At 34.5% G+C, this 23999-nt stretch overlaps 1 protein-coding gene across 2 annotated transcripts in view; it reads right to left on the reverse strand.

The window, feature by feature from the left end:
- The window catches only part of LOC111158762 (zinc finger protein 292), a 90072-nt gene that overhangs the window by 16349 nt on the left and 49724 nt on the right, over window positions 1-23999 (reverse strand). Inside the window, exons 5-7 of one of the 2 annotated variants that reach the window (XM_022521015.1) lie at window positions 9585-9787; window positions 3068-3204; window positions 703-844 (exon numbers count right to left, since the gene is read on the reverse strand). In XM_022521015.1, coding sequence (XP_022376723.1) covers window positions 703-844; window positions 3068-3204; window positions 9585-9787 — 482 coding nt within the window. Of the gene's footprint in view, window positions 1-702; window positions 845-3067; window positions 3205-3652; window positions 3674-9584; window positions 9788-23999 lie in introns of those variants that run through there. The other variant, XM_022521016.1, reaches the window with a different exon arrangement.

The following is a 23999-nucleotide window of genomic DNA, read 5'->3' on the forward strand; positions in this document are numbered from 1 at the left end:
ACTAAAAAGCAGCATTTTTCTGGTCTACTTTTTCAAAGAAATTATAGAACTTTGCAGGTGGGGTAGGGGGACAGATTGCTGAGTTCCAACTCCCCAGCTGGCTATCTCCCATCCCAATGTGCAAATTCCTTGGTTACTGCAAGTAGTAACCTATCCCAATACCCATCAGGCCAGGAGAGACCCAGCAGCAGCTTAAGCTTTCTGCTTCAGCTTTAAGTTCCTCTTCATTTTGGGCCTATGGATTCTCCCTAACAGTCCTGCAATCTTAGATGCTATATATCAAAAGAAATATTTATTTTATTTCACCGAGTATGTTGGGGCACTTTGTAGAAGGATTTTTAGATAATGTAATCTGCCAAACTGCTAGCAAAGGAAGCTATCTCCATATCTCTCTTTATACTTTCTTAAATGTCTATAAAGCCAATTATCAAAATAGTGTAACACCTAGGAGCAAAAATTGTCAAATGATAAAATACCAGTATATGCATATTACTTTTCTTTAGGTCAAGAGCAAGCCCCTAGCTCTCATTCGTACTTTTAAGTTTTTCTGTTATCAAATGCCTATTGTAAGACTAATTAAAGCAATGTTCAAAACTCTAAATGAAATAACAGAAGTCACTGGAAGAGGTGCCAAAATAATAGTTTTTATTAAAGGTAATTAATACATCTTAAATTGAGAAAAAATAGCTTGATCATTCTTACCTCTGAATTAATAACTTTAATCAGGAAGAAAATGTGATATACTGTCTTGGTTAACAGAGAAAGTTGCCGACATCTTTCTAGGTACACTTGAATAGATGGTTCTACTCTTTGCTGTAATTTACTCCAAAAGAGAGTGAGCTCCCTAAAAAAAAGTATAAAAAATAAGTTGGAACAATAATGTAGTAATCATGGCCTATACTGGTCCAGTCATTACATTTGAAATTAAAACTGGTTTTAGATTCCAAATTCTACATGTGGAAATTAAATTTAAATTAGATATAAAATATAAAGTATATCTCAATATTTTTAGAGACTAAATAAAATCAGGATATCATTCTTTTAATGTTTTTCAATGTCAGAGAGAAGCGATACCCGTTACTAGTAAAGCACCTCTCATTTAAACACATTATACAAATGGTATCTGAGCCACATTGATCTATACAGATCAATGGCGTATTTTTAAAAGCATTTAATTTTATCTTCTACCTGAAACTGAAAACTGACCAACTGGTCACTTAAATTTAAAAATTTGTTATTAAATATTAATAATCAATGATGACAAAGAACTCAAAAGAAAGTAACTTAACTAATTTCTGTCAAATTGGTGAAATAATAAACTTTGAAAAATGAACTTTGAAATTTATTTCAAATATAATTAGAATGTATGTTTCACAGAAAATAATCCTATGAAACGATGAATTTTCCTCCCTTTTACCTATAGTCCTATTTCTCTTCTGTCCTCTTTGGTTAATTTCCACAAAAATCTTCTTCCTTTCTTCAACTTTTTTCACCAAGTAATCTCCTCAATACAGGCCTTTCCTAATATTATTTCCTCAGGAACTCTGCCCTTTCACCACCCACTTGAATAACTTGCTCATTTACTGGATTTTAACCTATATACTGAGGACTTCAAAATCTGTCTCTCCAGTCTTGACCACTTTCACCTCTCTAGTTCTTTATAAGACTTCTCCAATTTGATCTCTTCTGAAACCTGAAACTTAATATATGAAAAAGATGATTAACATTCTTTCCAGTTCACCATCTTTGTAATTAAATGCATCATTATCACTGACCCTATAAAAGCCTCTGCTTTCTATTATCCTAAAGACTGTGTCAACATTATTTCAACCCATCCTACATCCATAAGGAAGCCTTCTTAACTTCCCAGATGGACTGTTAACTGGCTTTCTAGTTGACTTTTCAAGCTCAACTCTGTCCTGCCACTTACCCCCAACCGTCCTCACTGTTAAGACCCCAAAGCATTCTCAAGTACTTGTATTAAATAGCATTTCTTAAACATAAATTCCCCCCTCACTTAAGAACTTTTAATAGATTGCCTTCGTTGTAATGAAATTCAGACTTTGATGAATTTTTCAAAGCAATGTAAGAGTTAATTAAGTCACTACTAGTATTTATATTACATGGAAAATCTACTTCTCCTCAGTTAAATGCATGCTTTTTATTATCCCTTCATAATCTTTCTATCTACCTTTTATATCAATCCTCTGTGTACTGCATATATGATTTTCCCTTCATAACAAAACTCAAAACTGCTCAGAAAACCTTTGTAACTGTGAACTTTATTCTTCTTTAATTACACACTGATTTAGCTTGCCTGTCCCATATTCATGGGATTTGTATGTCATATGTCATTTGGTAAAAATTCTTAATGTCTGAATGTTGTAAACTGAATTTTGTGTTTCCAATATTACCAACACAACACTGAAGACTAATAATGCTGTTCACTGGCCAGATAAATTGTCAGTTTTAGCTAACACATTAATTTAAGACAGCTGATCTTAAGATTTTTTTTTTTGAGTCCGTTGAAGTCAATATCTCTATTAGTTGTATGTTATATGTAACAGGCTTCTGCACACTTGAAAATGTACCATATAAAGAAATATGCACTCAAGAAGTTAGTGAAGTAGAATGATAAATGAACTTTATTTCCACACATAAATGACTGAACTAGTTATGTAGGTGGAAGTGTGTAATATGTAGAGGAAAAAACATACACAGAGACTGCTTAGATATCTGAAAATATTGTGGCATTAGACAAAATCAACATTTCCTTCATCTTCTAACATCTAAAAATTTCCTGATCATTATTAATCATTACACAACCATTACTGGTATACTAAGGAGTTGTGTGGTCCTTAACATAAAAAAGTTTTAAAGTTACAATATGAACTACTTCATGGTCAGTCTGAACAGCATGTAATAACTGAAAATAAGCTTTTATAAGCTTTTTGTTTTGATAAGATTTTAAAATATTAAAAAGTATGTTCTTAAGCTCTCTGAATTCTCATAACCTATCTTGTATTCTTATTTACAAACTTTTCTTTACAAAATAAAATCAACTCACCAAGCACAGTACATATCTCCTTGTTGGAGCTGACGTGATAAAAACGCAGTACATAAGACAAGAGCACTTTTTTCATCACCCTCAGATTCTAAGTTACAAATCATTTCTAGTGCATCTTTGCAGTCAACTTCTGAAATCTAAAGAAAAAAGGATATAGAAAATATGCCATAAAATGGTTTTATTATTAGGATATATAATAATATACTTTTGAATCTTCATTAGATATTTACAGATCATTTTTTATCAGTAAAATCTCTAGTTTGTCATTACTGGGCTGCAGTAAAGAAATGATTTTTCTCCAAGTCGGAGAACCAACTATTTTCATAAACTTTACAAATACTTATTTATCTGAAATAACTAATGCTAATTATAAGTACCCTCTACCCATTAATCAGGACTACGATACTGAAAAAGAAAAGCTGTATTTTCCCCCCTTTATCTGGTAATTTAAAAACCATTAAAATCAGCAGAAAGACACAGGAAGGTATGCTGGATATACACTAATAAAGTGTCTATTCATCTGAGGGGGAAAAAGTATACTATGAAACATTTTATTTAGTTATACTACCTTTAAATTAAGCTCACCTCAGTGTTCTATAAATCTCCATTATTTTTCTTTTCATATAAATTCATTCCATCTCAAAGCCTGTCAACAGTCATGCATGCATAAGTATAACCTAGATGAAGGCAACTTCTTCATTTAATTACACATGTATTATCTATTACTTATTTTTTGAAAAATTAAAATTTATTACCACATTACAGTGATTTAATATGTAAACAGATCTCTATAAGCATTTGCTGTAAGACAAGGATATAGCATATAATCACAAATCACTGGTGTTCCACAAAAAAAAAAAGATAAATGGAAAAAAAAAAATGAAGACCAATACAGATGACTGGCACCCATGCACCACAGAGATAACCATGCCCCTCCTTGCTGACCTTCTGTCTGTCCTGATCAACTTTTGAGTAAAGGAAAAGTGTGTGTGTGTGTGTGTGTGTGTGTGTGCGCGCGCGCATGTGTGTGTGCATGTATGTAAAATGTAATGTGTTCGGGACTGAACAATGTCTAAATGAGGATACTCTTGAGACTGATCTTTGAGGAGGATAAAGGTTGCATGAGGATAGATTCTGAGGTTCCATTTTATACATTAAGTTGGGCGAGAAAACTCTAAAACAAGACAAGACCCAACTCTGAGTCTGTGTATTTAACAACAATGACTTCTCACAGGAATGATGAAGTTAGTGGCCGAGTTAAAACTGAAACCTATGTCTTGGAATTCCCCGATGCAGTGCTTTCCATTATTCTTTCATCTCTTTCTAACAAATCTCTAAGTGACCCCACTTAAATAAAAAAAAGGGCTGATCAATATATAATCATACAATGAATATTTTCAAATATTCTACATTGTTAAGTGCATTATCAGACATATTTTATTATTTAATCATAAATTTCCTACTAGGTAGGTATTATCACTAACATTTTATAAACAATGAATGTGGCGTTCAAAGAAATTATGTTAACTGCCCAAATTGCAACAATTAAGCAGTAGAGCTATAAATCAAATTTTGTCTAACTGGCATTAAACACTCAAGCTCTTTCTATTTCATCACATTATCTTTTATTGCAAGCTGTGTTAACTTTAAACAATTACCCCATTACAGACATGCGGACAAATGTTAGAAGTCATCCCGTAAGTTTTATTTTTTCATGTTAATAATACCAATAATGGCAGCTACTATTTATTTATTAGTGCCAGCTTCTTCAGAAATAGCACTGCTAACCAGCACAACAGCTTGCCTGGTAGATACTACTACTAACTTTCTAGAAATAAGGTTCAGAGAGGTTAAGTTACTTGCTCAAAATCACAGGTACAGCTTCAAAGTCTGCTCCTTCCAGAACTCTCCATGCATAAGCATACTGAGGCCTTTTATTGCTAAATATTGACCCTTTACACGTTCTGCTTTAATAAAAAATCTTATATCCTGAGAACATGATTTGTTTTGAATCTGATCTTTTGCTGTTTTTGTTCTAAAACCTAAGCTAATCTTGTTGAATGCTCAAATGATGCAAAATGTATACATTTTATATATATATATATATATATATATATACACACACACACATATATATATGGAAATTCATTTCCCCAGACATTACCTACATTAGCTTGCACTTAGTAATTAGAAATACATATATATATTTGTATTAAAATAGCCTCAATATGTTTATTTCACATATATACAACATATCAAACTGAAACATTTGCCATATTCAGTAATACAGAAAACCTCACTTTTTAAAGGTATGCGAGGAAAACAATTTTTAGTGTGTACTTCCATAGCTTTCATTTCCCTGATTTGCCACTAGATGGTCCTCTCGAAAAAAACAGGACACAAAATTGAGAATGACAGGGAAAACCGAAACCGTATTTAAACTAATGGATGGCTGAATTCAAACCATGAAAGTACAAGTCAAATATAGCTATCAATGAACACGAATTATTTTTTTAATGCAAGGCAGCACAAAGTAGGAATTACCATTATATACCTAATGACTATATAGTATAGGTATCTTTTCTCTATTGCTTTGAAAAATGAGCAAAAATTTAAACACCAGAAAATTTAGAACTGTGAATAAATTTTCGAAGTCAGGGACGCCTGGGTGGCTCAGTTGGTTAAGCAGCTGCCTTCGGCTCAGGTCATGATCCTAGCGTCCTGGGATCGAGTCCCACATCGGGCTCCTTGCTCGGCGGGGAGCCTGCTTCTCCCTCTGCCTCTGCCTGCCATTCTGTCTGCCTGTGCTCGCTCTCTCTCCCTCTCTCTCTGACAAATAAATAAAATCTAAAAAAAAAAAAAATTTTTTTTCAAAGTCAGAATGATCTGTTTGTTAAAGACATATTATGCTAACTCCGTCTGTAAAACAAAAATCATTTTAAGAATGTGAATAATGATTTTTATGTTTTAATATGGCTCTTTATTCCAGGTATTCAAAAAGCACAGAACACTTCAACAGTATTCTATATACAATTGCCAAGTGTACTTTTAAAATGTTTTGGCTTTAAACATTTTAAGAAGTCTTCCTTACATAAAATTGCTTTCCAACTAAAAAAGAAGTTAGAAGGTGCCTGTGTGGCTCAATTAGTTGAGCATAGGACTCTTGGTTTCAACTCTTCATTTCAACTCAGGTCATGATCTCATGGGTCCTGGGACAGAGCCCCTGGCCCTCCACCTCCCACCTCCACCTCCCTGCTAGGCAAAGAGTGTGCTTGAAGATTCTTTCCTCCTGCCCCCCCCTCCCACCCGTCCTCTCTCTAAAATAAATACATCTTTAAAAAACAAACAAAAAAAACTTAAATGGTAACCCTATCATACTGAAAAAACATAAAATCAAATAATGAGCTACTATTTTTTAACTCTTGGGCAAGCAAAAATTTAAAAGACAAATAATCTCCAGTGTTCGTAAAGAGGAAATTTCATATACTGTTTATGGGAGCCTAAACTGGCATAATCTTTTTTGGATGGTAACATGGCCCTATAAATTAATTTAAAACATGTAGACTCCTTAATCCAGCAACTGTTTCCAGAAATTTGCCCTACCAGTGAACCAATAACAAGAACGAAAGGATGTATATAATAAGGAAACCATTTAAATGTCATCTAGTCTGACCAAAGATATCACAAATCCATACTATGGAATTATGCAGCCATGAGAAAGAATGAGGCTGATTTATATGGAATGATATGAAAGGACGTCCATAATAAGTGGGGAAAAGTGAACAGCACGCAGGGTGTGCATATGTATGTTTGGAGCATATAAAAATATATGCATGTGCATAGAAAAGGATCAGGTTATGTATCAAATTTCAAACTGAATGATTACTTGGGGGAGTATTAAATGGAGAAGGGATGGTTAGAGAGAAAGAGGATTTATTTTTTAAATTCTGTGTTTATTTTAAGGACAAAACTAAGAGCTATACTGGCTCTAAACAGTTCTAAAATACTAAAACACTGCTCACTTTGTTTTATACCTATACCAAGAACACGGGCCAAGGTTTTCCTTCCAGAGAAGCCAGATAAACACTCATCTCTCTTAGCCCCATTCCTCAGCCATCTACCAGTGCTAGCTGCTATTTCTATAACAATGAAAGGATCCTGAAAATCCTAGTGGATTCCTTGCTTACTGGCTTCCCTGAACAAGGATTTCCACAAGAGGACCACAGAATTCTGGCCAGTTGACTCTCTCCAATATCTCTTCCTACCACACACTAATGAATGGGTAAAAAACTCAAATGCTTTCAAGAACCAGACAGGTAAAAGCAAATGAATGTGAGAGAGAGAGCACACCTCTTATGAAGAGGGCAATATCTTTGGGCAATTGTTCCAAAGTGACTACCTTCCCTTGGGGCAAATACAGGCCTTGGTGACAGCCAATCTTAACCCACTTCACATGGAACAATGAAGAGAAAATTTCTATTATTTGTAATAGGAACATAAAAGAGTAACCAAACAATCTCTAAGCAAAAGAGGACTTTTAACAAGGAATGTGTAGACTTACACACAGCCTGTCCTGTTCTGCACTTTAAGATCTAGTGTTGTTTCTGGAGTAGGGTACAGAAACTTTTGGTGAACTCTGCTTAGAAACAAGGAATGCCTTAATTCTACCTGCTTAATGTAAGAAGAAAAAAAAATCATTTTATAGGATATCAGAGAATTTTCCTGAGGATCTCCCAGAGCAAGCTAGGCTGCTGCTACTCAAATCTGAAAAATTAAACCAAAAGGGAACTTAAAGTTCAGTTCGACAAAATCTTTTGACTATTCAAGAGTTAGAAATACAGATTTTTCCTGCAGATTACAAATTCGTAGTCTTCAACTTCAAGCAGGGACTTTAGACCTAACCTAACGACCCTACATTTAGATAGTTTCCTATTAGAAGTTAAGTTTCTTTAGGCCAAGACTTATGCCTTAACTTACATTTAACACCCCCCCCCAGGGCTTAGACAGCACACATCATTCACTTAATAAAAATCTGATGAAGGGAGAATAGATAGATGGATAGACTGACATAAGGGCAAGGAATGAACTGATAATTAAAGCTTTATTAAGGAGCTGAAAAGTATCTAAGATATAGCAGCAACACAATAATTTAAGAATTTTAGAAAAACTCTTAAAATTCAAAAGCTATCTCAAGAAACTTTGTCTGCCAATTAACGTCTACATAGCTATTCTGAACTAATAAGAAAACTTCAATCTTCTATATGTCCAAACTAATGATATAATTTCCTAGGCTACAACCCTTAGCTCTACTCTGTCTAGCCTAAGAACTGCCAGACATCACTCTTCTCAGTACCCTCATTATCCTCACCATCCACAATAACCTTATTTCTAATCTTGGTCCAAGCCTACCATTTTCCTCTTCATTTTCTTTAAAAAAAAAAAAAAAAAAAAAAATCACAAAATTATCACTACCATTACCACCTCTAACCTCATGTAGGCATTCAGCTTTTTGTCTGATATTATCCTTCTTCCAGACTGATTACAGTATCTGTCTACACAGCTGGTAATGCAAGCTCTCTTGTCTTGGTTTGTATCTCAATTCTTCCTGTTACACATCTTTAAGTGTGTCCTTTAGTCATTTTCTTCTCCTCTCTATTGCTCTGAGGTTGAAGGATACTTGTATTAGAGATATAAGACACTTGTGTGCATTACATGCTCAGTCAACACTATTAAACATTATAGTTTTTTTATCTAAATTATTTAAATACATATTGCCTGTATCTTATTTAGCAACTTTTAATTTTCCTACCCTGTCTCCAATTTCATTTTGGAATTATGAGTTCTCCAAAATCCAAATTCCCATTTGGACCATGATTCTATCTCAGAATTCTATAGTACAAAACAAATGCACGAATACTATGCTTTATGCCAAACTAGAAGTAAAAAAAAAAAAAAAAAAAAAGCATATGTCTCACAGAAAATAAAACTTTACATTAAATATGCAAATAAAAATTTGATCTTAATATAGATAAAGATCTATACATACGTGTGTGTGTGTGTGTGTGTGTGTGTACACTTCTCCCTAGGAATACATTATGCATGTGTGTGTGCACATGTGTGTGTATAAAACAGAGAACATATTTTTAGGAGGAAGTCATATAAATTCTATAGTTACTTAAATTAGCCAGTTAGATCTACAAGTATCCTAAAGTCAGGTAAAACTAAAGTTAAGGTCCAACTGCTGACAAATAAAAACACCCTACTCAATTACTAAGCCACCTCCACCATCCCATAATTTAACCTTAGCAATAAAGATTCAATTTAAAAAGAAGCTAGATGAAATCAGTTTACATATAACTCTGAAAAGCTGCTTAGAATCACTACCCCAGAGCATACTAAAATTTAAGATTGACAACAGTCCCTCACTATCTAAGAGAAGTCAAAGATATTCTAATCTAATTGAAAATTAACTTCTTCATTTTTAAAAATAATTACTAACAAAAGAAAACATACTCACCTCTTCGATTAACTTTTCATTTGGTGATGATGTACAAAGACAAACAAGGTAAGTTTGCTTAAAACTACCTTTTGTACCAATCTCTGGATGATCAGAACACAGCTTTGCTAGAGCAGTTGCTTGACTTAACTGATTGGTTTTGATTAGATGTTTAATTCTCATATCCAACAAGATGGGACCCTCAAAAGCTAAAAATTCATTCACTTTAAAAAACAAGACATAATAGATTATTAACATTTGGTAATAATTCATTTGCAATACAAATACTCGGAATATCTTTTTTAAAGCACAGGAACTAATTTTTTTTTTTTTTTTGCTTTGCAATTCTCTATAACTATCATGCTACTATAAAATACTTGACTTTATAAGCAAAAGGAAATTATATTGCTAACTTTTAAAAGTTGTATTAAATATTTTTACCCCTGAGAGTACCATTTAGAATGAGGTGAATTAATTTCCTTATGGTAAAAATAATTTTGCACTGAATTCTAATAGCCCATGCTATTAAAATTACACTAAATTCTTTTCCCCACAGCATTTATTCTTGAATATAAGAAGTTTGCATTCCTGGAGATCTGCAGTGTTGGGGCATTACACACTTACATTGGTAACCACTGGATATTCTAGATGAGATTCAACTAAAATTGTGTTCAATACTGATGATGTATTTTTTATTTTGCAAAGGTGAAGTCTAATAGATATTTCAGAACAAATTAAATATCTACAGAAAAATAAATAAGGGGGGGAGGTCTACTGAAATTTCTGTAGATTTGTAATTTTTAAAACATCGACCAGTAAACCTCAACATTTGCTTAAGAACCACTTACATATAATACATTTCTATTCTGAATTTCCTCCTGCTTGTTCGATCAACTACAAATAAAATTTTTTATTTTTTGTGTTTGTGAGTGAGACTTTAAATTTTAACAAGTGCAAATTTAAACTCTTCCCTGTTTTCTTTACGAGAATAAGAAAATCATGTTTAAAAATTTACTTGGTGATAGCTAGCCTGAAACCTTTGGAAGGTTTTTAGTAATAAAATTTTAAATACTCTAAATAAAACACACAACTTCTCTACTTATGAACAGACTGGAAGATACATCTAGTAAGTAATTTGTAGGTTAAAAGATGGAGAGTGAGAGATGTTCTTCCTTCTTTAAATATCCTTTGCTACCTGCTCATACTTTTATTTTTTAGATTTAACAGCACCGTATTCCACTGTGAAAAGATTCTTCTATGAGACAGTATAATCATGGCTCCTCAGTATTAAAACCATGAACGTATAAGTATTTTAACACAGGATCCCAAATTCTATCCTTTTCTTGAAGTCTAGACCTTTGTACCTGCCAGACTTTATTCTACTCTCTGCCACATTAAATGAAAAAGTATAAAGACTGAACACAGATAAATAAAACTAAATGCGTAACTCTGTGGTGCCTCTGACAGTAATGTCTTACATATACAGGTTATTAACTTTTCTTTTTTAGTATCACATGATCCCCCTTGCACAATTATATCACAAGTCTCATTTCACCCTTCAGTTCACTGTCAAATCAAAACCAAGAAAGATTCTAAATGAAAACTTGAGGAAAAAAGAAGTTAAAGTTTTGGCCATAAATAAGTCATAGACTTAAAAAGCAACTTTACTTTCCTAATACAATTCTCTCAAAGGGAAAAACCCAGCAATAAAAAGTTTGAGAATTACTTCAAATTACTCCCACTAGAATTCATAATCAACAAATTCTGAGGATTGTGGCAAAGAAATGATTTAAAGGTGGCAAGTATTTAATAAAACTGATCACACTGAATAGAATCTCAAATAGTCCCTAAAAATCTCAAATAGCAACATATAAATTAGAATGACAGATTGTGCAAAATAATTTCTGTGCTAATATACAGGAGAATATATGCTAACATAAAATTTCAAAAACATAGACTTTTATTTTTCTAATGATGGGAAACCACTGCCACACTTAGGGGAAAACTGATTCATTCCAAAGAAATATAGAATCTTAGAGCAGAAGGGACTTTACAGATCATTTTGTCCAGCTCCATCATTTGGCAGATGAGTAAACTGAGGCTCAAAGAAAGTAAGTTAACTTCATAGGGTCATAAAGCCAGTTAATGACAGAACCAGGACTGGAATAATGGGTCTTCTGACTTCCAGCTTAATACAGTGGTGGGATAAGAAGAACATATTCACATTAAGTGTGTCTACTTCGGATTAGAATGGCACTTAAAGCAGTCAAGAGCTGTGAAGTAGCATTAACTTTTAAAGGAAACTAATCATGTATTCTGAAGCTCGGGATTCAAATGGATCAAAAGTAGATTACATTCTAATACTCAATTCAGAACCTGCTGAATGCTTACTCTCCCTGGCCTTTTTTTTCATTTCTCCTTCACTGCTTTCCATTTCCCATTCCTTCTATTTTTCTCTACTTCTCTCCAATCCAGGACATGCTTTTTCTTACAGTGTTATAATATCACATCAAAGACTACCTGTTTTTGGGCTTGCTAGACTTACGAAAAAAGTTTTATATTTATCCCTGAGTAGCTAGTCACATTATACCTCATTCCCTACCCTGCTTTTCCCACTCCCATCCCATAAAAATAAAAATATCCTGAATTTTACTTGTGTGCAGCCTTTTAATCTATTTTCTCTATTTATGCACTTGAACAGAAACACAGGTTTTACCACATTAGAGTCTATCAAGAGAGCTGGATGACATAAAATGACAATGTAAATCAGTAATTTAGCCAGTTCAATTTAATTTAGCCAGTTCAATTAAGAAAGAATGGCTTCTTCTCATAGAATGTCACTTACATAGTATTGAAAAGTACTAGTTTCTACATTAAAGATAATTAGCTTTAAACATATTACAATATCTAAATTCAATTTTTGTGACCGATCATTACACAAATATTCAATGAACATGTCCTATGCACCAAAGCTTAGACTAACTAGGTCCTGGACTTCCTTCAAAGTGGAGTCAATTTATTTACTGGGCATGTATTTCCATGGCCAGATTTGCACACAATCTCCTCTGTACCATCTCTGAACTAGCTATTTAGCAAGCGTCTCAAACTCTGCATACAGACATCTCTATACCACAGTATCTATTATCTCAATTCACTTAGTCATGTTCAAGTCAAGAACCTAACAGTGGCCTTAAAAATGCTCTCTTGTGACTTCTTCTCACCCACACATCCAATCTACCACCTAACTCTGTCACTTCTAATGCCTAAATACTCCATCCCATTCACTTTTCTCCATCTCTACTCCTGCCATTCATCCATTCCTCCCAGCCTGTCATTTATCCATCAGACCACTTTGTACCACTCTGCTAGTTTTCTGCATCCACTCTTACAACATCACATCTTCTCTCAGGTTAAAATGCTCCAATGCTTTTCCCTCTGACTTCAAAGAGTAGATTCTGAACTTTTCACCATGGCCTACCTGAATCTGCATCAACTACTCCTTTTTAAAAAATAGTTAGTATTTTCTATTAAAAACAATTTAGTATTTGGGCAAGGAAAAAAAAAAAAGAAAAGGCATCCAAATTGGAAAGGAAGAAGTAAAATAATCTGACTACAGATGACATGATCTTTTACGTAGGAAACCCTAAGAATTCAACAAAACAAACAAACAATTAGAATGACTTTAGCCAAGTTATAGGATTCAAAAATTAAAATACAAAAATAAGTAGCATTTTTATATACTAACAATGAACCTAAAAAGGAAATTAAGAAAACAATTCCATTTGCAGTATCAACAAAAAATAAAATACTCAGGAATAAACCTAAAGAAGAAGGTGAAAGACTTATACCCTGAAATCTACAAAACATGGCTGAAAGAAATTAAAGACGCAAGTAGAAAGATCCCCATGTTTGTCGATTCAAAGATTTTTTTATTTGTTTATCTGACAGACAGAGATCACAAGTAGGCAGAGAGGCAGGCAGAGAGAGAGAGGGAAGCAGGCTCCCTACTGAGCAGAGAGCCCGATGCAGGCCTCGATCCCAAGACCCTGAGATCATGACCTGAGCTGAAGGTAGAGGCTTAACCCACTGAGCCACCCAGGCACCCCCATTTTTATGGATTCAAAGACTTAATATTGTTAAGATGTCCAGCTATCAAAAGTTTCTAGATTTCAATACAATTCCTCTCAAATCGCAGTAATTTTTTGCAGAGAGAGAAAAATTCATCCTAAAATTCGTATGAAATCTCAAGGGACTCCCAAAAGCCAAAACAATTTTGAAAAAGAACAAAGTTTGAAGTGTCACACTTCCTCACTTCAAAATAATTTATAAAGCTACAGTAATCTAAACAGTGTGGTACTACCATAACGACAGACATATAGGCCTATAGGCAATGCAACTGAGCAAAAAGGCCAAAAACAAACCTTCACAGACATGGCCAAATGATCTTTAACCAGAGTGCCAAGATCACTCAGTGAGAAATGGACAATCTCTTCAACAAACAGTGCTGGGAAAACTCATGTCCACTGCAAAAGAATGAAGCTGGACAATTACTATGTAACTCAAAATGGATTAAAGATCCTAATGTAAGACCCAAAACTATAAAACCCCTAGAAGAAAACAAAGGGGATAAGCTTGAAGACATTGGGCTTGGCAAGGATTTACTGGATATGTCACCAAGGTACAGACAACAAAAACAAACAACTGCAACTACATTAAACCTAATTTTTTTTATGCATCAAAAGAAAGAATCAACAGAGTGAAAAGGCAACCTACATAATGCAAGAAAATATTTGCAAATCATGTATCTGATAAGGGGTTAATATCCAGAATATATACAGAATTCTTGCAACTCAACAATAAAAAAATCAAATAATCCTATTACAAAGTGGGTAAAGGACTTAAACAGACAGTTCTCCAAAGATGACATACAAAGCCCAACAAACACATGAAAATGTACCCAACTAATCATCAGAGACATGCAAATCAAAATTACAATGTGGTATTGCCTCATACCCATCAGAATAATTACTATTAAAAACAAACAAACAAACCAACAAACCCAGAAAATACTGCTGGTGAGGATATGGAGAGATTGGAACCTTTGTGCGCTACTGAAAGGACTGTAAAATGGTACAACTTCTATGGAAAACAATCTGGAAGCTCGTCAAAGTTAAAAACAGAACTACCTACCATATGATCCAGCTATTCCACTTCTGGGTATGTAGACAAAAAAACTGAAAGGAGGGTCTTCAAGTGATATGCATATGCACCCCCACGTTCATAGCAGTGCTATTCACAAGACCAAGAAGAGGAACTAATCCCAATGTCCACCAACAGATGAATAAACAAAATGTGGTATATCCATGCAATGGACTATTATTCACTCTTAAAAAGGAAAAAATCCTGGGACATGCTACAACATGGATGATCCTTGAGAACTTCATGCTAAGTTAAGCCAGTCACAAAAAGGTGAATATGATATAATTCTACTTACAAAAGTAACTAAAGTAATCAAAGCACAGACACCAGAAGTAAAACGGTGGTTAACCAGGGACTGGGAGAGGTGCGGTAGAGGGAGCTGATATTAAATTGTTACAGATTTTTAAAGAAATTATTGGGAAGCCTGGATGGCTTAGTTAAGTGTCTGACATCAGCTCAGGTCATGATCTTGGGGTCCTGAGACTAAGGCCCAAGTCAGGCTCAATGCTCAGCAGGTCATCTACTGACCACCCTCTACCCCTCCTACTACTCATGTGTAATCTCTCTTACTAAAAAAAAAAAAAAGTTACAGAGTTTTAGTTTTGCAAGATGAAAAGTTCTGGAGATATGTTTTACAACTATATGAATATACTTAACAATACTGAACTACACAATTAAAAATGATGAAATAGTACATTTTGTTGTGTTTTTTTTTTTTTTTACCACAGTAAAAAATAAATCAATGCAGCACTGTCACAAATATCCAAACTTAAAAATATAATAAAAACACAACACTTCAAGATGTACTTAAGTGGTTCTTAATCACGGCTGCACAATTATGTTGATCTTCTAAAAAGCACTGATGCCTGGGGCTCAGACCCAGAGACTCTGGGCTGAGGCAGGCCTCCAGCACTGAAATTCCTGAAAACTCTCTAGGGAATTTAAGCACAGACAGGACTGAGAAGCACTCCTCTAGGTATCTGTATTTCAGAGTCCAAATTACCAATTAGGGACAGTCTTAATCTTTACCCTACCACTCACTCTTTCTTGAGGGAGTATATTTATAAGAAATAGAATTTTTTACTTAAAAGATTTCAGTATTTCTTAAATCAAGTTGCTTGCTTTTTCGTTAAATCTGAAACTTTATGGTCATTACTTCATTATGGTAAAACTTTATGATTATAACTGATTTTTTGACATGGTTGCTATAAAACAGAATTTTTATAGACCAGGGGTGCTTGGGTGGTTCAGTTGGGTTAAGCGACTGTCTTCAGCTCAGGTCATGATTCTGGAGTCCCTGGATCCACCTGCATTGGGCTCTCTGGTCAGTGGGGAGTCTGCTTCTGCCTCCCCTCCCAACCCCCCACTCCCACTCTCTTACTGTTTCTCAAAGAAATAAAATCTTTTTTTAAAAAAAAAAAAAAAAAGAATTTTTAAAGACTAAAAAAAACTCCATGCCACAGATAAACCCAGTTAGTATGTACACTAAAATTTTCATGTGAAATAAGATTTCATTATGAGTTCTGAATTTAATTAAGTTGACATATTTATCCATTAACTTTATTATAAAATATACTCATTAGAACAGAATGCTTCAAGATGTTTCAAGAAACCAGTGAGTGTATTTTAAAAACATTTTTAGTAAAAATGAAAATTTGGGGGTCACTACATTTATATTTAATTATATAAAAATATGGGACGCCTGGGTGGCTCAGTGGGTTGAAGCCTCTGCCTTCGGCTCAGGTCATGATCCCAGGGGCCTGGGATAGAGCCCCGCATCGGGCTCTCTGCTCGGCAGGGAGTCTGCTTCCTCCTCTCTCTCTCTCTGCTTGCCTCTCTGCCTACCTGTGATCTCTGTCTGTCAAATAAATAAAATCTTTAAAAAAAAAAAGTTTAATTATATAAGAATATAATTAATATTAAATACAAGTATGTCATCAGCCTAAAATGGAAGTGAACACTTTTATAGGTTTTCTACAGTTAAATTCTATCAGCTTAATTCTATCCAGTCACTGATCCTCAAGGATCTAAGGGTCATACATAAGTAAAAGGCAGTCTAATTTATAAGTGATTTTTAAAAATAAAATCTAGAATGTTCCATTCAATTATTTTTTTATACCAAGACAAGGTCAATTAAGGGTACAGAAGAGAGGAAGAGGTAAGGCAAAAAAAAAAAAAAAAAGAAAAAAAAAAAAAAAAAAAAAGAGAGAGAAAAAGAGAAAAGAAAAAAGAAAAAAAAAAACTACACAAAACTAAAGAGAAATAAGTCAAGCCAACTGTATTTCTTAAAAGTACTTAATATAGTCTTTAAGGTACTCTTTTTAGTGACTTTCTGTAAGAAATGTCCTAACACAAAGAAACTGTTAACAGATTTAAATCTAATTTTCAGAGCCACCTCTTCTGGCATTCTCTGTATAGACATGTAAAGCTATACATACACACATGAAAAATATACCAGAAGTATCAGAGTGAATGCAGCTCCACATAATCAGATCTGACCTCATCCTATTTACCTGGGAAGTATGAGTTAGCACCTGCTCTCTCCTCCCATCTTCCCTCCCTTCAAAATATTACATCTTACTCATGCTAACATCTGATAAACCAGGGAACAATTTTTCCACCTTCACTTCTAAATGTAAAGTTTGTTACTGAAATAAAGACTTATTTTGTCACAAAATTCTTAAGGATTTTTAAGTACTGTGGTAAAGCTTAAGCTTTGGAAATTTCCTTTGAAAAAGAAGGGGCCGGGTGGGGGGGGGAACTGCAGCTTAAGATTAAGAAAGGACTGGCAAGCTAACAAAAATGTGATTTGTGAAATTGCAAAATATCCCAATATAGAAGCATAAGGGACAAGGTTTGAAGGAATTCAGTGTGACTGTAATAGGGCACTCTCAGAGTTTAGATTATAAAATGATGACATGTACAAAATGGAAAGCAGGCTTAGGACTAATGATGCACATACTGTAAGTGTTACAGACCTGGTACTAGCCTATGCTGGTACTAACCTATGCAAAATGTTATTAAGGCTAGAATCCAAAATGATCCCTAGCTTACCAAAAATGTTGAGAACAATCAAATTGGCAGAGGTGGGTGACTTCTGGAGAAAGACTATTTGGGTTTGACTAGTATTATTTATGATGACAGAGAAAAAGAATTCCTCTAATGGTGGTTCTGTTAATAAGCTTTGGATTTAAAAGGGCGGAACAATGGAACAAAGGAAAATAGATGGGAAAAGTAATTTTCAAAATGGGGCTAAGCAATACATATAATCCTGAATAAATTTCAAAATTAATCCTATTAAAAACATGGCCTGTGATTGTTCAGAAGATATGTGAGTGTTAAGAGCCAAGACAGATTCACTAAACATAAACTAGGTTACACTTGTCACAAAAATGATCTCAATGTGTAATGAAGACCCAAATGTTAAATGTGAAATTGTAAAACAACTTTGAGAGAAATCTATAGAGCTCTAGATTTGGTAATACCAAATACCAGTCATTTTACTTTTTTTTTGTATGGATTTTTTTTTAAGATTTTATTTATTTATTTGACAGAGAGAGAGCACAAGTAGGCAGAGCAGCAGGAAGAGGGAGAGGGAGAAGCTGGCTCTCCACTGAGCAAGGAGCCTGATGCGGGACTCGATCCCACGACCCTGGGATCATGACCTGAGCCGAAGGCAGTGGCTTAACCAACTAAGCCACCCCGGCGTCCTGTGGTAATGAGTTTTTGGGTAAAACACCAAAAGCATGATCAATCCACAAATGGAAAAATTCGTGTAAGGTGAACTTCATTAGAATTTTTAAATTTCTGCTCTGTGAAAGACACTGTTAAGAAAAAGCATCAGCCACAGACTGAAAGAACTTATTTGCAAAACTCGTATCTGATAAAGAACTTGTATCCAAAATATACTAAGAATTGTTATAACAATACAAAAACAATCTGATTAAAAATAAGGAAAAAAAAAACTAAAGGGATGCTCATCAACGATACACAGAGGGCAAATACGCATATAAAAATGTTCAGTATCTGATGTCATTACAGAAATGCTAATTGAAACAAAAATGTAGTATTACTACAGGCCTATTAGAATGGGTACAATTCCCAAAACAGGTAATCCCAATTACAAATGAGGGTCTAGAGCAACAGGAATTCTCATTCACTGCTGGTGAGAATACAGAATGGTATTGCCACTTTAGAAAACAGTTCGGCAGATTCTTACAAAGCAAGACATAGTCTTACCATATGATCTAGCAATCTTTTTTTTTTTAAAGAACAGAATCTTTATTATTTTTTTTTAAGATTTTATTTACTTATTTATTTGAAGGAGAGAGAGACAACAAGCGAGGAAACACAAGCAGGGGGAGTGGGAGAGGGAGAAGCAGGCTCCTGCTGAGCAGGGAGCCTAATGCAGGGCTTGATCTCAGAACCCTGGGATCAGGACCTGAGCCAAAGGCAGACGCTTAACAGGCGAGCCACCCAGGCGCCCCATGATCTAACAATCTTACCCCTAGTATCTACCCAATTCATGTGAAACTTATGTCTGCCCAAAATCTTGCATGCAAATGTTTACAGTAGCTTTATTCATAAACAGCAATGGTAGTAAACAAGATGTCTTTTAATAGGTAAATGAAGAAACTGGTACAGTCATACCACACATAATATGGTATACAATTCAGCAATAAAAAGGAATGAGCCATTAAGGTATTCAAGACATAGATGAATGTTAAATGCATATGCCAAGTAAAAGAAGCTAGACCAAAGGCTATAATTATATGACATTCTCAAAAAGCCAAAATTACAGAGATGGTAAACAAATCAGTAGTTATCGGGTGTTTAGAAGAGCATTCAGTGGGTGAAGATAGTTGATTTTTTTTTTTTAATGTATGGTAGTGAAACAATTCTGTATGATACTGTAATGGTGGATACATGTATATACTATGCATTTGTCAAAGCCTATAGAACTTTACAGCACAAATAAGAAATCTTAAGGTATGCAAATTAAAAAAAATATTTAGGAGGCTGGGGAAGCCCAGGATGAAATGAATACAGGGGATAAAAAAACCTAACTGTATTACAAATGTTATGAAAGAACTTCACTGAAAGAGGTAGGGAACTAAAGTGCCTGCCTAACTATCTTTGAATGAGTGGAGTCTATAAGAAAAATGGCAAGAGAAATTGTACATAAGCATTATATTCTAATCAGTAAAGTTGTTTTCCACAAAGGTATGTTATCAATTCTGAAATCACTATACATGTACACTAATACTGATTAATTAAGTATATAGATAGCCAATGGTAAAAGGTCAGTCTGAAAAGACTGTATTAGTGCATGATTCCAATTATAGGACAGTCTGTTGAAGTGAGAGGTTACAGATAAGCAAAAAGACAAGACTAGAGTGATGTGATCCTTTTGGTATGGATTAGTGGAAGAAAGATATCAGTATGGACCCTCCTATTTAGTCTGATGTAAATACAGCTGGTTACATATGGAAATAGTTACAGATGTGGCTACACACAGATTAGTATACCTACATCTAATTTGCTTTGTCTGTTGAGAGGACCTAGAAGTAATGACACCCTAGAAACAACATCACTTCAGTAGCAATAAACACACCCAGTTATCAGGTCTTGGTTTCTATTACTGTTCTCCAAGAAAAAAGAGTAACGGCTCCTTGAAAAAACAGCTGATTCTAGGACTGGGACAGGAAATATGTAAAGTAAGTTGGAGCACCTTACAGTGCCAGAAAGCAAGAAAGTACTCAACCCATAATGACAGGGGTATATCAAAGGGACACAGAAATTAATAAATAAGAGGATTCCCAATGGCCAAAGCTGGGACAATTTGAGTAATAAAGTAAAATAATATTGGATTATGACCAAAGTATAAAATGAATATTCATTAGTCCATAGTGATATAAACAAATGAATGGGGGAAAGATAAAGCTGTGTAAATTCCAATAATCTGTGTAGATACTGCCCCCCTCCAGGATGTGGAACTTAAATTTCACCATAAGTGTGGGCTGCATATAGTAACTTCCCTCCAAAGAGTATGGTATAAAAAGGGAGAAAAAGAGTAACTTTAAAGTGGAGAAACCTGACAAACACACTACCTCAGCCAGGTGATCAAGGTTAGTATCAACAATGAGAAGTCATGTGGACAGTATGTACCCTTGATATGATGTGATAACAATGGCATTTTACCTCTGTGATCTTCCTCCCCAAATCCATAAGTCCAGTTCTAATCATGAGAGCAACATCAGAGAACTCCCAGTTAAGGGACATTCTACAAAATACCTGACCAGTATTCCTCAAAACTGTCAAGGTCATCAAAAACAAGGAAAGTCTGAAAAATTGTCACAGCCAAGAGGAGCCTAAGAAGACATGACGACTAAATGTAATGTGGTATCCTGGATGGGATCCTGGAACAGAAAAAGGACATTAGGTAAAAACTAAGGAACTCTGAATAAAGTATGGAAGTTAGTTAATAACAAAGTATAAATACTGGTCTATTAACTGTGACAAATGTATCATACTAATACAAGATACGAAGAGTAAAGAAAATTGGTAGTGGGGTATAGGTGAACTCCTCACAATTTTTCTGTAATTTTAAAACTATTCTAAAATAAAAAGTTTAAAAAATTATAAATTAGCTCATACTAACCTCAGTATTAAACGTTATTGCCTAAAAGAACTCTAGCAAGAAAAAAAAAAAAAAAAAAAAGGAAAAAAAAAAGAACTCTAGCCAAATACTTGTTATGGTGTTAGGGTCTTTCATCAAATCCTTATATACAAAAAAGTAAAATCATGGAGCAGACACAAGGAAAAACAGGCGTATTTTATCAAACAACCATAATCAGAGTATTGATTAAGGACTGAAGGCAAGAAGGAAGATTTCTATTAAGTATCTGAGAGGCTAGATTTCTGGACATGACCATTTTATGGTTATTTTCAAGGACCCGGATGCCAAAATATATGTTAACAAGAGACAACTGGTAAGGGCAAACACCTTGAATAACAAAATCAAGATTGAAAAGTTGCAAACAGAGAATGAACCTAACACTGAAATTAAGCAGGGGGGAAAAAGCGATGCTTCGTGTGACAAAGTATAAAAATGTAGTTGGTAATTTAAGGGTACTGTTTATTTTTAAAATTTTTTGTGTGATTACTAATTTCACGGACTTGTGAGAATGATATGGCTACCCAAAAAATTTAATGTCATCTTAAGTCACACTAGAAGTATAAATTGTCAGAATGAAAAATCAGAGAACCAATGACCTCAAAGTCAGCCAGATCATATTCAGGGTACACATTAAGTTCTGAGAATTACATATTAAAGAGATCCAAAAAATGCATTTTAAAAACCTTGCTATGGCATGAAAGAGGGACTTAAACTTTGTTTGGCATGGCTCTAGGGGTACTAGATCCAAAAGATGGAATTCTAAGAATGTAGTTTTCACAATTTTTATAGTGAAGAATCACAGGTTAAGAATAAATAGACTGAACTACACAGCAAACCATCTCTCTAGCAAATAAACTGGTGTTTAAGAGAAGGCCAATTGGGGTGCCTGGGCGGCTCAGTTGTTAGGCATCTGCCTTCAGCTCAGGTCATGATCCCAGGGTCCTGAAACTGAGCCCCACATCGGGCTCCCCACTCAGAAGGAGCCTGCTTCTCCCTCTTCCACTGCCCCTGCTTTGTGTTCCCTGTCTTTTTGTCTGTCAAATAAATAAAATCTTAAAAAAAAAAAAAAAAAAAAAAAAGAGAAGGCCAATTTATTTGTCAGTGATATTTAGAAGGCAGTTAAAATTGGGTTAAAAAATAAAATTGGCATTCATTGTCTTTCCAATCCTGAGATTATGACCAAAGAAAGATAAAAGTAATATGTAAGCTTAAAGTTCCTATGAAATTCAAAGGGCACCTACTTGAATTGTGTAAATTTAGTTATTAGAGTTACTTTATTCTAGGATGCTAAAACCTTAATAGTGAAACCAGCATTTCCACCCACCCTCAATCCCCCAAATCGAAGAGCATTTCTTGGATTAGCTGGGTTTTAGTGAGTCCAAATTTAGTCAATTAAAAAAAAAAATTCTGGGACGCCTGGGTGGCTCAGTCGGTTAAGCCGCTGCCTTCGGCCCAGGTCACGATCCCAGAGGCCTGGAATCAAGTCCCACATCCGGCTCCTTGCTCAGCAGGGAACCTGCTTCTCTCTCTGTCTCTGGGTGCCACTCTGCCTGCTTGTGCACTCACTTGCTCCCTCTCTCTCTCTCTCTCTGAGAAATAAATATTTTAAAAGAAATCACAATTAGGTAGATTACTGTTCAAATACTACATCAAACCTCCAAAGGGTTCACTATAAACAAAGTAATGAGCATAGCCTCCTGAGATGTATTATTCTCTAAGCTCTAGTTCTCTTCAAACTGCTGTAGTTAAGTTAAACTAAGAGACTGGGTATTTAAAGCTAAAAGTTCCTATCCTTCTGAATCATCAAGTTCGATAATGTAAATAAATTAATATTTTGTGTAAAATGTTAATTCCTTCAACTTTTTCAACATACACTTCTAGCTTCTGTGATTATCCATAAAATGACTCCCATCAAAGAGACATTCTAAATAACAGAGAACCAAGTAAAGATTATGGCTGCAAAATCTGTCATTTAACATCTGACTGCTTCACTTAGTTGTATTAAAGTCTGGCTACCTACAATCCACTGCTATTTTAAGAAATTCCTCTTGGTTGAATAATCCAAATTACTCTAGTAGCTATGTCAGGCAAAGAACAAGAAATAAAGCAGCAAAGAGATGGGCAGAGACTTTGCTAACAGAAATGATGTTAGGCACATTTAAGCAAGTAAGGAAATGGAGTACATATTCTTTTAAAATAAATTTTAAATCTCTGCTAAGGTAAAGGTTCCATTTTCCTGTTTTAGTGTAATGTGTGAGCTCAGCAAAAATGCTCTTCAGAAATTGACAACAGAAAAAAGGAGTTAGTTATTTAAGCTAGGTGCAATTTTATTAGGCTAGGTGCAACAGGGCATGATTTAAATGAAGAGAGGTCCTGACTTCAATTCCTGGCTCTGCCTCACAACACTGGCAATGTAATACTGAAAAGACAACCAATATTTCTGAGCCTCCATTTTCTCATCTGTAAAACAGGGATAATAAAGATCCTACCTTTTTCACAGGATCATCAAGGTTAAATGAAACCATGAATATAAAAACACATTTCAAACTGTTAGGAAC

This window comes from Enhydra lutris, unplaced genomic scaffold (assembly GCF_002288905.1).
Source record: "Enhydra lutris kenyoni isolate GAN:26980312 unplaced genomic scaffold, ASM228890v2 scaffoldscaffold63, whole genome shotgun sequence".
Taxonomy (NCBI): Eukaryota; Metazoa; Chordata; class Mammalia; order Carnivora; family Mustelidae; genus Enhydra; species Enhydra lutris.